Here is a 14,657-nt window from a genome sequence, read left to right as displayed (position 1 = left end):
CTGCTGAAATTTGTTGAATTGCAACTCCATCTAAACCACTTACTTTCTTCGGTTTAGTAATGGGACCAGTAGAGTTTCCCTGACCACATTGTCCCATTGAATTGTTACCCCAAGCATAAACTTCATTATCTATAAAGATAAATAAAGTAGAAAATAAAACCTGAGGTACAAGTGCTTTTGATCAAGAGGAGGATCATGTATTTTTACACCTTACTCTTTTTACCATGAGAAAGTGCCAAACAGTGACTGTCGCCAATCGAAATATCAACTATTCTCGTTGCGGCCAGCTCTTCAATCAGCTTGGGCCGGAGAGCAGTCGCCTCTGACGAGCCACAGCCAAGGCACGCACCGCAGCCCCATGCGTAAACCTAGAGCAAACCAACCACAAAATAGCACCGTCTCACTCTTTTATTACCGCAGACCATGAACAAAATACCAGGTAACTTGCACAATAATTGCAATAATGCTTTCAACAAAACGTGAACGGTACTTTAATGACTCTAACGTACATTTCACATCATCTACATTTCTTCCCCCAACCACTCAGATGACCAGCCACAGAGCATGTCAGTGGGGAGGCTGCTGCAAGGAATGAAACTGCTACAGTAAACTTCAACATTCCTAATCCGTACTTTAAAAACTCACTGCCTTTGAATTGGTGTGGGGGAGGGGTGTGTGGTGTGGAGGGGTGGTGCTGTCAGTTAGGCTGCATATGTAGAAATGCTTATTGTATTATGTGTATATATATCATGTCTGTAAGGGCCTTCATCTACCATCTCAACACTTATCTCCAAGGTCTCCTGATATTTTTCACATTAGATATAAAACTTTCTGTTAAATACCTATATTCTAAAATACACATACATTTGAAAAAAAAAAAAAATAGTAAACCACTTAACCACTGGATTTGGTTAATGCATTAAAAATTACAAGCATTTCACTGCTTTTTGCTTCCAGAACCCGCTTTGCCTCCTGAACCCATATGATTTTGCATGGGTTATATTTATTAACCTAAGAATAATTTTTTTCTGTTGCTAAGCAAGAATCTTGACAAGTGTACTTTTACACAACCCTTTAGCACATTTTTTATTACTCTGGTGCATTAGGATCTCAGTACTTCAGTCAATCTCTGATCAAAAACTTTACTGATAATTAAGTACTAGTTGAACATCATCTCAACAGTCAAAATAATAAATGCTGAAGTAATGAACCCACATCACACTCACCAGCTCTCACCATTTCAGTGAAAACTTGTTTTTGCCTACCTGCCCTGTTGATGTCAAGGCAAGTGAAGACTGGCTCCCAGCACAAACTTTTCGAATAAACATTCCTTGCAAGGCTTCTATAACTTTAGGTTTATATACTCTATTTGTATCACCATGACCAAGTTTGCCTGCAAAAGGAGACAACACAATTGGAAGGTATTTTCAATACATAAATTAGGATAATTAGAATTATCTCCAAAAGAATTCTTTTTGGATTTCCAAAAATGTCAGAGTGTATTTTTAAAATTACAACATATTGCAATTTTTATAAAACCTATTATATTTCAATTTAAATATTTCAGGAAACACATTTTTATTACAGTGTACTTTAAAATAGAAATATTAATTCCATATATCTACACTATTCATTGCATGCTGTTTAATTACTAAAGACTTCTAAAGCACTAAACCTTTTCATATTTGGCAAAAAAACATACTTTATGAAGTGACTTGGAAAAACACCAACTCTTCTACATTTTTACCTAACAGCTGTGTGCATTTGTGTAATTATTAATATTTTTATTCCCTTGTTGCTCCTTCAAGTGTCTCTTGACAACAGCTATTAATCTTCATGACTTCATAATTTTCAATGTCCTCAAAAACAAATACCGTTACTAGACCATGTCAGTGTGTTGTCAGAAAAGCATTCCTCAAATGGAAGGAAAAAAACAAAATCAAATGTATTACAAAGACTGAAAATTTACGCAAAGTTATGCTCTGTTTCATGTTCTTCTAGCTGTCCTACACCAATATTTTAGTACCACATTATTCATATCCAAAAGCCAAACTGTTTGCAATTTACTGAAACAGAAGAGCAAGCTCCAGTAGTTTGTGATTGTTAAGGTACCTGTCCTGTTAAAAGTGATCTTTGAACTGAAATGACAGGAAAAGGGAGACAGAGGAGTGCGACTAATTCTCTATGTGCATGTCAGAGCTAGCTTCCAAATGAAATCCAAATTCCTGCCCACTTCTATTAACTGTCAGTTTGGTTATGAGATTTCTGTAGTCCACATTTCTGTCTCTTCTCATACTACACTAGGAAGTAATAATACAGCAATTCTAATCTGAGCTTTAATTTTTATCTAGCAGCATAATCAAATTTAGCTAAATACTGTAACAATAGAACTCTGTGTTTGACAAAGCATCTACCTGCAATGAAAGTTAAAGCCCTTCATTTTTGATATGAGATGTTTCTTCAAGAGGCAGCTTAAAAGCAACAGTTGCTAGTGCACAAATACAGTCATTGCTATATCAAACGAGTCAGTTTATTTGAAAGTTATCAACAAAGCATTTTTCCAGAATTGCTTATGCATTCATTGAGCTTTCTGCTCTGTTGAAACTTCTCTCCCAATAATTCTTCTTTAGAGCCTAAGTCTTGCAGTTAAAACTTCAAATACTGAATTTAGATTTTACTAAAATCCTTTTCTTCAACAGCCACCAAATGACAGTGAAACAAACAAACCAACAACAAAAAACACTAAACAACTGTAAGGAGTACAGAGGCTATGAGGTAGATGGAATGAGACAAAAATTACTACCAAATGTTCATTTTACCTACCATTGTCTCCTCCTCCAAACGACCATACTGTTCTCCCATCTTTGGACAGAGCTATTGTGTGTGAACTGCCACAGGAAACCTCTCCTACATTGCTAATATCTTTTACTAAAGTTGGAATATTGCGGCTGTTGCTGTCACCATGACCTAAGGAAAAAAAAAATTATTTTCTTTTTGTGAAGATTTAAGTTCTATTTATGGTGTGTAATTTCAGTGAGATTTGCGAAACCCTTACATGTTGTAATCAGCACAAATGCGAATTCCTGCCTACTTTTTGGAAAGATGTGTAATAGGGTTTGGAAGAGTTCTGCAGTACAGTTAACAAGCATTTCATTTTTGTAAGACATACAACCAGAATGCTTGTTTATACGTTACTGCCACTAAACCATAGGACCATTTTCTACCTAGTTTAAAAATAGAAAAAAAGGTTAAACCTGCGTTTAATACTTAGTTCATTAGGTAGCTCTACTTCCTTAATACTGGGCAGTAGGTAGCCTGAACAGTGTGAGGAAAATAAAACAACAGCACACTCTTACTACTATGAATATAAACATGTATACTGCACAGACCAATAAAACCAGCAAACCAGTTAGTTTTAGTCACAGTCCTAACCGGTCCCTTCTGCAGTAGCCAAATACATTACAGTATCACATATTTCATAATAAGCATGAGTTACATGTCTAATAAACTATAGAAATTCTGCAGATACTGAAGAAAAATGGGGAACAGAGGGAGAAGAGTAATACACAGTATCCCGAAGTGATTGTGAACAAGTTACTATGACCTTATTAAATGCTACTTTTTAGCTGCCCACTGGAACTCAGCATTGCAAACTCCAAGCTCCCCAAAGCACATAAACCCCCTACATTAACCTAAAACTCAATGAGAACCTTTTCTCAATTCCCCCCAAAAATGTAGGATAAATGTCTAACTCAGTGTTCGTTTCTTAACAGCAGGGATAGGCTCAGCACTTTTACTGATTACCTTGAAAAACTGTGACAGTTTAAGCTGTAAAACACTGTCCTAATCTTCTGCCCCTGTCAGTTACTTGCTTTCACCCCTCTACTTGGCGATCCTGACACTCAAATCAAAGACAGCAGAAAGGAACTAAAGCCCAATCTGAGGCAACTTTCTATGCAGTCTGTTGGTTCAAATCTTTGCAAAATTTACTGCATTAAAATCTTTAAAGAGTCTCTGCATTAATTTCAATACAGTCACCTATATACACACCCCTGTGTGCATGTCTGTGTGTATTTGGAATGGACAATAAGAGAACAAGGCAAATACATGTATGGTATCATTATCACAGGAATTCTTCCAAAAGCGTTCATGAAATCTAAAAATTACCTAATCTTCCAAAGTCTCCTTCTCCCCACGTATACAGCTCTCCATCTTCAGTAACAGCAGCGCTATGCCTGTATCCAGCTGATACACACACAACAACCTATGTTATAGGCAAAAATAAAAACCAAGCTTTTACATAAATTGAATAGAAAGTCTGAAAGCTTAAGAAAGTCCAGTTCCAGAAGTGGTTTATGTAAATCAGCTGCTCACTCATATGGAACAAGTACACACGAACTAACCTTTGCAATCTTTTCTATTTAGTATGTGATAAGTGGAAATTAGTACACAGAGACACGTTTATATACAAAATTGGTCATGAACTATTAATTAAGTAAATTTAACTTAATGATATCCTAGTCCAGTATCAGCAAAAAGAAGCATCAGTGGCTGTTTAAAACACTGGCCAAAATATAGACAGACAAGGAAGAGGAGGCCTCATAGGACAATACAAAGTCACTTTTCAAATTAAACCACTAAGAAGTTGTACATGAGAACTCCTAATGTTACAGCTAACATAAGCAACCATCTCCTGGAAAGTCACCACAGTTCAGCAAAAGCACATCAGCAAGTTTAAAAACCATAAGAAGGTTTACTGACAGTGTCATTGTCCAAATCACATGCCTAAAGCCAATAACACATTTCAGTGCTTTGCTGAAACCAGATCCAGATTCAAAGAAAAGTTCAGAAAAAAACACAGAACTTTTTCTTCAGTTTTCATATATTTCAAATTTTACACATCACCACAACTGAACAGATAAAAAAAAAGGTGTTCTACTACACAAAACATACCTTTCCTTGCAGAGGGCCCTGAATAAGTTTGGGATATTTCTGAGTTGAACTGTTTCCATGTCCCAGTTTTCCATAGTCACCATCACCCCAGCTGAAGACTTCCCCTTCTGTTGTAAATGCTAAAGTGTGACCATCAGATCCTTTTGAAGATGACACTTTTTTAATAGATCTGTGAGGCTCAAAAGTCAATTTTTTCAATGTGGACTGATTATTGGAGTCACCCAGTCCTAGTCTCCCATAGCTGCCTTTACCACAGGCTCTAACAGAACCATCCGTAGAAATAACAAACGTACAATATTGTCCAGCTTCAATCTATAAAGAAACAAGTTAAAACAGTAAAAAAGAAAGATTAGATGGCTGTAAAATTCACATAGAGATCTAGAAGTCTGTACTTCCAAACAGAACGTCAGGTTTCTTTACATAACACTTTCATGTAAGGCAACATAAAAAATAAGGAGAATTTGGACTACAGCAAGCAGCAAAATTCAAAGTCTTGAAAAACAGTTTGAGTAAATCTCTCTTCTTGTGGTAAACAATGTAAATACTGATTAATTAATTTTATTTATTTGCATCTCTTCTAGAGACTATGGAACTCAGGCTGCCTTCAGATCTCCAAGGCTCATGGGCAGAAATGGACAGTCTTTGAAGATAGCTTTATTTCTTAAGAAGAAGACAACAAAGTAACAGCTTGATAAAGGACTGTAGGTTTTGCTTAATTTTAACCAGTACCAAGTGGTAAAATTACAGAAATATGCCAAATGCCTATGCATTTTAGTCACATAAACACCAAAGAAATAAAATAACAAGCTTTTAATAAAGTAAGAACTTGCCTCTATTGCGAAGTCAGTGCACAGCCGAAGAACGACCTATAAGTAAACCAACTAAGCCTGCAGAATCTCAACACAGTCTAAGAGCAAAGCAGGTTCGAGTCTGAAGCATAAAGGCACTGTCAGTCCACATCATAAAATGGCACAAGGCAGGTGGTGGACTGCACAGTGACAGCCCTATTTACTGTGAGTGACTTCTCCAGATAGACAAAGGCCATCAATGAATATAAAGAAAAAACTCCATCCCAGTAGGAAATCACATAAATATGTTGCACAGTGTACACAGTACTCTTTAAAGAGTAACCCATTCATTCAGTTCACTTAAAGTTTTCTAAACGCATAAGCTTGCTTTATGATGCCTGGTCCTGCAGCCCATTGACATATCAAGTGTACCAGTGATGTCAATAGAAACAATTTCAGAAAACGTACCTAGACTGTCTCAAGACAAAAAAAAAAAATGCTTTTACTTAAGTCAATACTGCAAAGCCAATACAGTAACAGGAAAGTAAGCTATTATATTCTCTGTCATGCATCAGCAGATGTGCTCAGTTGCAAGTGCAGGATTTGTGATGGAGGCAGAAAAAGCATACTGTATATTGAGCTTCAGAAAGCCAATTAAGGTTGCTATGCCAGCACTTAGCCTGTTTTGGACTTTTAAACTAGGCAACCTTGGTGTGAAAACCACCAATAGAAAAGGAACTTGAGTAGTTAAGATACCTTTTAAACAACAGCAAAGAAAAAAAAAAAAACAACAACAAAAAACACAACAAAACTACAGCCAAACAAATGTGTCTCTGCAAATGCATTTCAGAGCAAGTTAGGTGATTCAGTCGTTCTTGTTACATGGATATTGATCTGTGTGTGCCATTAAAAATGAAACAGAATGCTTTTTCCAGGTATCAATAAAAGTAGTGAGATACTTTCAGTAAAATCTTGGTGTCATCAGTTCTGAGCATCATATCTTCATTACAACTTGACACTCAAAAATACTGTTTTCCAATTTCCTACTATAACTATGAAGCTGTCGAATGTTACATAATGTAACTATTAATTACTATAAATGTCACTCACCGTCTGTGCATCAGAAAAACTTGGAGCAAGCTTGGGTTGAAGTATTTTCTCTTGAGTTCCTTCTACCAGTTGATGACTGCTGTTGCTACCCCAAACATACACTTCACAGGTCTCAGAAACAATGGGAGCATCACCTGTTTGAATGCTGTCAGGGCTGGCACATGTTCTTGAATAGTCTGATGCCATTCGACAAACCTATTAAAATATGAGATTTATTATACAGTTTATTATATTTATTATACAGTTTCTTTTATTTTCATGTAGTCATAATGTTCAATGCAACTTTAATGGGAATTCCCCTCAATACGATTCTCTCACAAACACACAAATCATCCAACAGCGTATCATTAGCTTGCTCAAATTACTTTTTCTCTACATCTTACTTTTTCACTACTTTTTTTTGCTTTCCTCTTCCATTCTGATGTCCCGGTTTGAGTTAGAACAGAAAAATTCTGTTCAGTGATTTTGCTTTTCAGCTAAGACTCTTCTAACTAACTGCACTTCTGAAGTTAACAGCGTGTTTTTACAGTGTCTGCTCCTAGAATAACTCATCAGAGATGGGACCATACCCACAGCAATGAGATACCTGAGGGGCATGTAAATTGCAATTAGCTGAAAGTCAAGGCTCATTTCAAGACATACCTCTTCAAATAAACACAGAGCTGCCTCGTAAAGGGAACATAAGCCATCAGATGTCCTAGTTGGCTCTCTCCATTGACTTCGATCCGCAGATGATCCCTGCAATTTTTAAGTGTTGTCATGATGAGAAAAATACTTTCATATAGCAACAGTGCACCTGTACAAAATACATTAGGGATTTGTTCTTATAGTTAATTTTAGCAAAATTAAGAGTTCTTTCTATAAGCATAAGTAAACTACCTTTCTCTCCTAAGCTGTGGTATCTGCATACACTTCAGGATAACAAAAATTTCAGAAGTGCTAGTTAAACATTCTTATTTATTAAGTTTTGTGAAAATATCTGGACTTAGAGTTCATTTTGCCTAATATTAATATTGTTTTGTTCTAAAATGCATGTCATTTATGTTTAAAGTGATTACTATTTTAAAATTACTATTCATAATTATTTTTGTGCTTACATAACTTCCATATTTTAGTCTCTAACTTTCCATCTAGTCCAAAACTGACAAAGTTGCCCCTCAAGACATTCAATCCACTTCAGATCCTGACACTGCCACACTCTTCTCATGCTCTCCATTTCAGAAATTTTTTAATTTTTAAAATGTAAGTTTACTACCAAGCATTACAAGCCTGCTAGGACAGAGAAGAATGACCACTTCAGGGAAAATGTCATTCCCTGTTTCACTCTGAGTATGAGGCAGAAGCTTGCTACAGCTTCTGGTTGCATATTGCGCAATAATTTCACAGTTCAGAAAAGAATATTCAACTAAGACCAGAAGTAAGCACTCAACATACAAAGCAGTGTGCTGCACTTACAAACAGTTTAGCTCATTTTCTTACCGCACTAATTTCTAAGCAGTAGCAAAAACACTAAACATCTTAAATTTTACTGATTCTCCAAGGATGTGTATTCTCTGAACTTAGAGCACAACACCAAAAGTGACAACGCGGGGATTGGTTTGTTTTTTCAAACATAGTTTTCAAAATTTAAATAGTTTTCAAAAATTAAAAAAAAAAACAAAACAACCAAACCCTCAACTTTTTTAACATATGACACAAACTGTTCAGCAAACTTCCGTTCAGTGTTGAGAAACTGAAGTTAAGCATGCACCTACATTTGCAATATAGAAAAATGAAAGCTGGTATACTTACCAAGGACCGTCGCATCTGTGTCAGTATACTCATGAAGCAATCAAAGCTGATCATCCCTTCTGGGCTTTGCAGCAACTTGTTTTTCTCCATGGTGTTCACTACAGCTGAAGCACCTAAAGCCATTTCTATCCATTCCAGAAGATATCTCAAGGAACCTCGTTGGGCAGCCAAACCAAGAAGCAATTCAGAAGCTAGCCTACGACCTAAAGTGTCTGCCCCAGAGTTTGGAATTGTTACTCCTTTAAGAAAAGTTGTTACTTGTGATAAGCAGTCCAACCCCATTGGTGGAATCTTGCTTTCATTTGCTAAAGATAAAGGTGGTAAAGAGCTCACAACTTCTATTGCAGTATGGATAACATCATTGCAAAGGCTGAGGCCAGGTCCTGACGTGGGCATCATCCAACTTTGTCTTAGCAGTGCAAATAACAAGCTTAATCCAGTCCGAACCCCCATTTCTATGAGTGCATCTGTACTCGACCTGGGACGCTCACTGACAGAATGCACATCTGTTGATCCGGAACTGCTTTCTGGGGAATGCTGCTGTTGTTTCACCTTCCCCTTATCGTGATATTTATTAGAAAGTGCATAGAAGACACGCTGCAACACAAGGAGACGTTTTCGAAGTGCTCCAGCAAACGGTGAGTCCGAGCATACCATCTTCGCCAGGGCCAGCTGGCTGCTAAGAAGGGCATCCAAGTAGTGGTCCTGCTCATCGCTAGATAAAGATTCCCGCTCAAAATCTGGTAACTGAGGTCCTTTGAGGCACAGAACCTGCTGGGGCAATGGCACTACTTCTTTATTGCTGACTAACTTAGCATACAAGACAGAAACTCCCTCCCTTGTTGCAATAGATTCGCTGTCTTCTGTGATCCAGGAGCTGTTCAGATGTTCAAGCCATTTCAGCTTCACAGGTGGGATCATAGCTGCCATATTGGTTTTACTCCCTTGCCATTAGTCCTGAAGATGAAAAAAGCCTGTAAATAGGCATGCAGTATTATCTACAGAACTCGCTACTCACAATAGAACAAATTCTAATAATCCTTTAAGAAAGCAAGTAGTAAAACAATAATCACCAAAAATTACCACAGTTCCACCATTTTAACAATGTAAGCACTGCAACCTGGAATTCAGATCAAAAACTAACAGAAAAGTTTACAAGTAGTATAAAAAAAAGGACAGTTTGCAGATTAATTTTTATCTTCCTTTTTTACAAATAAGTGCATGTGCAACTTCCTTAACGTGATGCAAGAATTTCAGTTTAAGTCTCCATTTTCTAAGATCAAGACAAAAATTCAAAGTATGTTTTAATTCTGCTATGCTTCAATGAAAATACATTTTAAATATTCCCTAGAAGAAAAAAGTATTCTTTACAGACAGCAAAACTGAGGACAAGGTCTTCACAAAATGCACAAGATCACACACACCTGCATACAAGCAAGTGGAGTAACAGCATAAACCTTAAACAAGACTACTAATTCAGGCTGTAACTTAGGGATCAACCTGTCAAACACATTTTAAAGTCCTCCTTAAGTCACAAGCCACTTTTTCCCCTTTTTAAGATAAGCTAGAGATCTCCTTAAAATCCACATTAGAATGGTAAACAGGAAGGAGGACAGATGGTTTGGCTGTAGAGTAGGCACAAGGCCTGTTCATAGTTCTGGATCAGAACCCTGGCACAAAATTTATAGAAGAGTGTAAGTGCAACATATATTGACCACTTCATATTTTCACATGTCCCACAGATTTCAGAGACCATCTACTTTAATGTCTTGCCATTTGTATTATGCATTTGCAATCTAGCAACATCTTAGTATTTCAGTGCTTTGCAATTGGATTTAGAATACTTTTTTACTGACTTCAACTCCTATATTCCAATAAAATAGCTTTTTTTATTCATTTTGCTTGCTTAATATTTTTACCCTCATAGACAGACTTTTCAGCAAATCGCTTTTGAACTCAATAGCAAAAACATAAACCACAAGAATTACATGCATGCGAAATAACAATGAAGTCATTAAAATCAACGTTTCTTTGTTATCATTTACACAGTGTTCAAGCCCTGCAAAAGTGAAAACACTGATAGAGCGGGAAAAAAAATTCCAAAACCAAACATCAAGTTTGAAAAACTTCTCGCATAAAAGAACGCCAACTGATCACAACTGGTCAAGTCCAGTGTTCTTCTATGTCTGGTAATTTTTTTTAATTAATAAAAAGAACACTGCTCCCAAAGAGAAAATTGAGCTATTAAATTTAATGCTGGTAGCATTTAGAACTCCAGTTTCTTCAAGAGGATCCTTGATGTCATAGGCAAATTTTGTCAAGCTAACTTACAGATTAATATTCAGAAGGCTTTTTCAATGCAAAAAAGTGTTTTCAAACTGCTCTTTTTAAAAGAAGTGTTGTTTAAAGTAATACAAATTACTTTAACTCCTATTGTACAAAATTTGTTTGACTCATTCTATAATCATTAACCATGGCTTACATAGGTTCTGAATGACCAGTTCCTGCTCTTTGACCCTTCAAGTTCTAACGTACTACAATTTCAACAAAAATAACGTAATACTCTGAAAAAGTTTGTATTCTTTGGTAGACTAAGCCCTACTTGATCTAATTTGAAACTAAATCTCTGGGGAGGAGATGGAATCTCTCTGCCAGCTAGTGAGAGAATGTGCTTACTATAGCTGTAATGCTTGTAGTGCAACGTATAACAATGCAACTTCATTCTGCCTTGATGTTTTGCCCTTAAAAACTTAAAAAAACAGAGAACTCTACTACAGCCTTCTGTCAGCGTGTCTCTCTCTCAAAAAAAAAGCATGTTCTGTGCTATTATAAGCACCTGGTTTTACTCCAGATGAATTTGCTCTAAAATAGACTTGCACCTTCACCAAGAGCCTTACTTGAGCCTCGGTGAGCCTTGTACAAGCAGCCTCAGTTGTATTACAGCAGAAAAAATCCCTTACACGTCTACCACACAAACACTGGAGCCACAGTTGTTAACTACCACTCAGGGGCAGTCAGCATTCTTTGCATTTCATTCTAGACACACCTTCTGCTTACACTGCAAAAGACACCAAGAGCTCACCACCCTTGCTCATTAAGATCTGAATTGCAGCTGTAAGGCCAATTAATGCAAACTTAGAAATGCTGGTCTTCAGTGACAAAGTTAGTGCCTTCTCCGGAAGCAATATTTAGGATCTAGCTACATTAAGAGACTCCCTGAAAAAGACTCATTTGCTTTACATGTCATGCTTACACCAGCTACTCTTTGTTCAGAAATTTCAGAACTCATTCACGTTCCTCAAAGGTGCAAATACTGCTCCCTTTCCTGAAAATCGATAGATTTTTCTCTCTTCCACTTGTATGCATCTCTAAAAAGAGAGATTGATGACTGAAGCTAAGTTCTTAGTATTGATCTACTCTGCTACTGCAACTTTCAAAAGAGGTATGTTGGTCCATCTTGAAAGTACCGTTCAGTTTCATGTGAGAGGGAGCAGTTTTAACCAGACACACCTATGGCAACAAGTGGATTTGGCAGAACCCTGAAAATGCTCTCTGAATGCGAATGTAAATGATCTCTGTCTCTGTGCAGAGTACAAGCATAGTGACCTCATATCACTGAAGTTAACCAGAAACCAGGAAATGATGGCTAGCACAGTTTATAGTTTATTTCCTACAGCTCACTGCCTGGGGACCACAAGCACAAGCTTTACAACTGCTTCAGAGCATGAGCAAGGGCACCTCATTTCTTTTAAACTGCAGGCAGCAAGAGAACACATCTGACTTTGAAAAACCATGTGAATATACTCACTTATGTTTTACTACATCTAGCCACTAGCAGGTTAACTGCCAATGTGGGGAGTACCAATTCGGCAGTGTGGGCCAGCATGCAGTCCCACCAGCTCTCTAAACAAGCTGATTATAAGGCCAAGCACAAAGGGAGAATGCAGAAACGTGACGAGTGGAGAAAATAAGTACTTCTCTTTCAGCAGCAGCAGTACAAACCTAAACCAATCTACATGTATAGCAATAGCTTTATATAAGAATTTTAACACTGAAGCACTTAAAGCACACTGTATTCCAGCATTTTTAATTCTACTTTCGAGTTCCAAATTCAAATTTCCCAGAACTTTCTATGATTTCTATTTTAAGAAAACATAAAAAACCACCCAAATTATTTCAAAAATATTTTTGAAATTGCAACAACTCTTGCTCATAAAAACAGCCCTATCACCTTTTGTTATGTGTTTATAGTTTCATATTTTGTGACTTCAATCAGAGAAAATATTCCTTTCAGCAATCTGAAAGCAAACTTACCCTACTGACAAAACAGGAGCTAGCATTTTAAGTGTAGTAAGGCTACAGATCTTCCAAGTGAACACCTCTCACTTGTTCAAACAAGCTAAGATTTACACAAGATGATGCCTTGAACGTTACCTATTGCATAATTTCCAGATATGTAGCAAAGTTTTTAAACTGGAATAATTAAAGAAAGTTTTGATATTTTTTACAAAAACGTATCTGTCCAGCACCAGATGGAAAAAAAACAATTCACACTGAGAAAAGATGAAGCACAAAAGCCCTACTCTCCTTTCCTTATTCCTTGTTTTCTCCTCCATATGGGGAAAAAAAGACCAAATAAATAATGAGAATCTGTATCACAACTCACTTATCACATCTTTTAGAACTACAGTTCCTGTTGGAGCCATTTTGTGGGAGTAAATGCCCACATATACTTTACCATTTCTCATCATCAAGTCAACTAAAATGGACTTAGAATTCACAGCCGAGCAAGGAATACAAGCCAGTCTTACAAAATTTGAAACCTATTTCAAAAGCTTACTTTAGGGAACAGTTAAGACAAAATGAAAATATCAAACCCTTAAAAGCAAGTTCTATATATCCTGGATGCAGAATTCTTTTTCAAAATAGCAGTGACAGCAATTTGAACTACAGTAGAATAAAATTGAAGGTAACTAAGGCTGCCTTCAGAACTTGTTTGCTAGCTCAGAATTCCAAGTTCTTTGTTATAAAGCCAGAAATCATTCTGGAAAACCTCTGCCTAAGAGGTGACTCTGTGCAAAACAAAAAATAAAAATTCAGGAATGAATGTAAGTAAGTGGAAATACTAATCAAGTATAGCCGATGAGACTCTGTTACAGCAGGAGTAAACGAGAAGTGTGAAAGAAAGTAAGGCAAAGATACAAGCATGAGACTACCTTTAGCAAAACCCAGGGCAAGGTCAACTGCTTTCCTTACAAACAAAGGACGAAAGAATTTTACTATTTTTTATGCAACTTAAAGCCTGCCAAGACAGTGCTTTTCATTAACAAGTGCCAGGAGGAAGGTTCAGAAACCTATCGATACAACTGACAGCTCCAAAAAGAAAGAACTGCTGCAGAAGAGAAGATGAAGGAAAATGCATTTGTCCACCACCCTCTCAGAAATTACTGTTAAAGCTGGGGGAAAATGATGCTTAATAGCTCTGTGAGTCACAGAAAGTGCTGCAGGCACTACAACTGAACAAAAGAAAAGGCTCAAATTGATCAAATACTCAATGGGAATATCTGCAAGCTATAGAGCAGACTAAGCTTTTAGTTACACTTCATTTCAACTGGGACAAACTGCTGGGATTTTCTTCTCTTACGTTATGCGAAAGAGAATGAGAAGAAAAGAACTTTAAAACGAAACCTGAGAAAACAAGAGGAACATAATCAACAAGGGGTGTCCTAAGCTAAGAGGAGAGAAGAACATTTAAATAACTACTGCAAATACACTTAAGAGAGCTCTCTTTAAATGCTGTAAGAAGCATGGAATTCAGCTGCAGCACAAAGGTTCTTTTTCCTTTTATCAGTCCACCACTTAAAATGCACCCAAAGACAAACCTACAACTCCCAAGGCCGCATCTCACTGCATAATGAAAGATTTGAATGATTATCCCCCTATGTTTCAGATTCTGTGTTTTCAAGCACAGAAGTACAAAACAGCTACCTCTCCCGGTCTGTTCATGATTTTCCC

General features: G+C 36.9%; 1 protein-coding gene across 1 annotated transcript in view; it reads right to left on the bottom strand.

Moving 5' to 3' along the window:
• Positions 1 to 9,572, bottom strand: part of LOC103768109 (probable E3 ubiquitin-protein ligase HERC1) — a gene marked incomplete at its 3' end in the record, with an annotated part of 24,521 nt that extends 14,949 nt beyond the window's left edge. The window contains exons 1-9 of the mRNA XM_008935241.1: positions 8,643 to 9,572; positions 7,494 to 7,589; positions 6,852 to 7,046; positions 4,954 to 5,265; positions 4,168 to 4,264; positions 2,824 to 2,967; positions 1,266 to 1,393; positions 224 to 368; positions 44 to 129 (exon numbers count right to left, since the gene is read on the bottom strand). Of these exons, the coding sequence (XP_008933489.1) occupies positions 44 to 129; positions 224 to 368; positions 1,266 to 1,393; positions 2,824 to 2,967; positions 4,168 to 4,264; positions 4,954 to 5,265; positions 6,852 to 7,046; positions 7,494 to 7,589; positions 8,643 to 9,572 (2,133 nt within the window). The remainder of the gene's footprint in view (positions 1 to 43; positions 130 to 223; positions 369 to 1,265; positions 1,394 to 2,823; positions 2,968 to 4,167; positions 4,265 to 4,953; positions 5,266 to 6,851; positions 7,047 to 7,493; positions 7,590 to 8,642) is intronic.
• Between the last annotated feature and the right edge of the window lie 5,085 nt (positions 9,573 to 14,657).

The sequence above is a fragment of the Merops nubicus genome, unplaced genomic scaffold (assembly GCF_000691845.1).
Source record: "Merops nubicus isolate BGI_N331 unplaced genomic scaffold, ASM69184v1 scaffold7172, whole genome shotgun sequence".
Classification (NCBI taxonomy): domain Eukaryota; kingdom Metazoa; phylum Chordata; class Aves; order Coraciiformes; family Meropidae; genus Merops; species Merops nubicus.
This window is presented reverse-complemented; position numbering and strand designations above follow the sequence as displayed.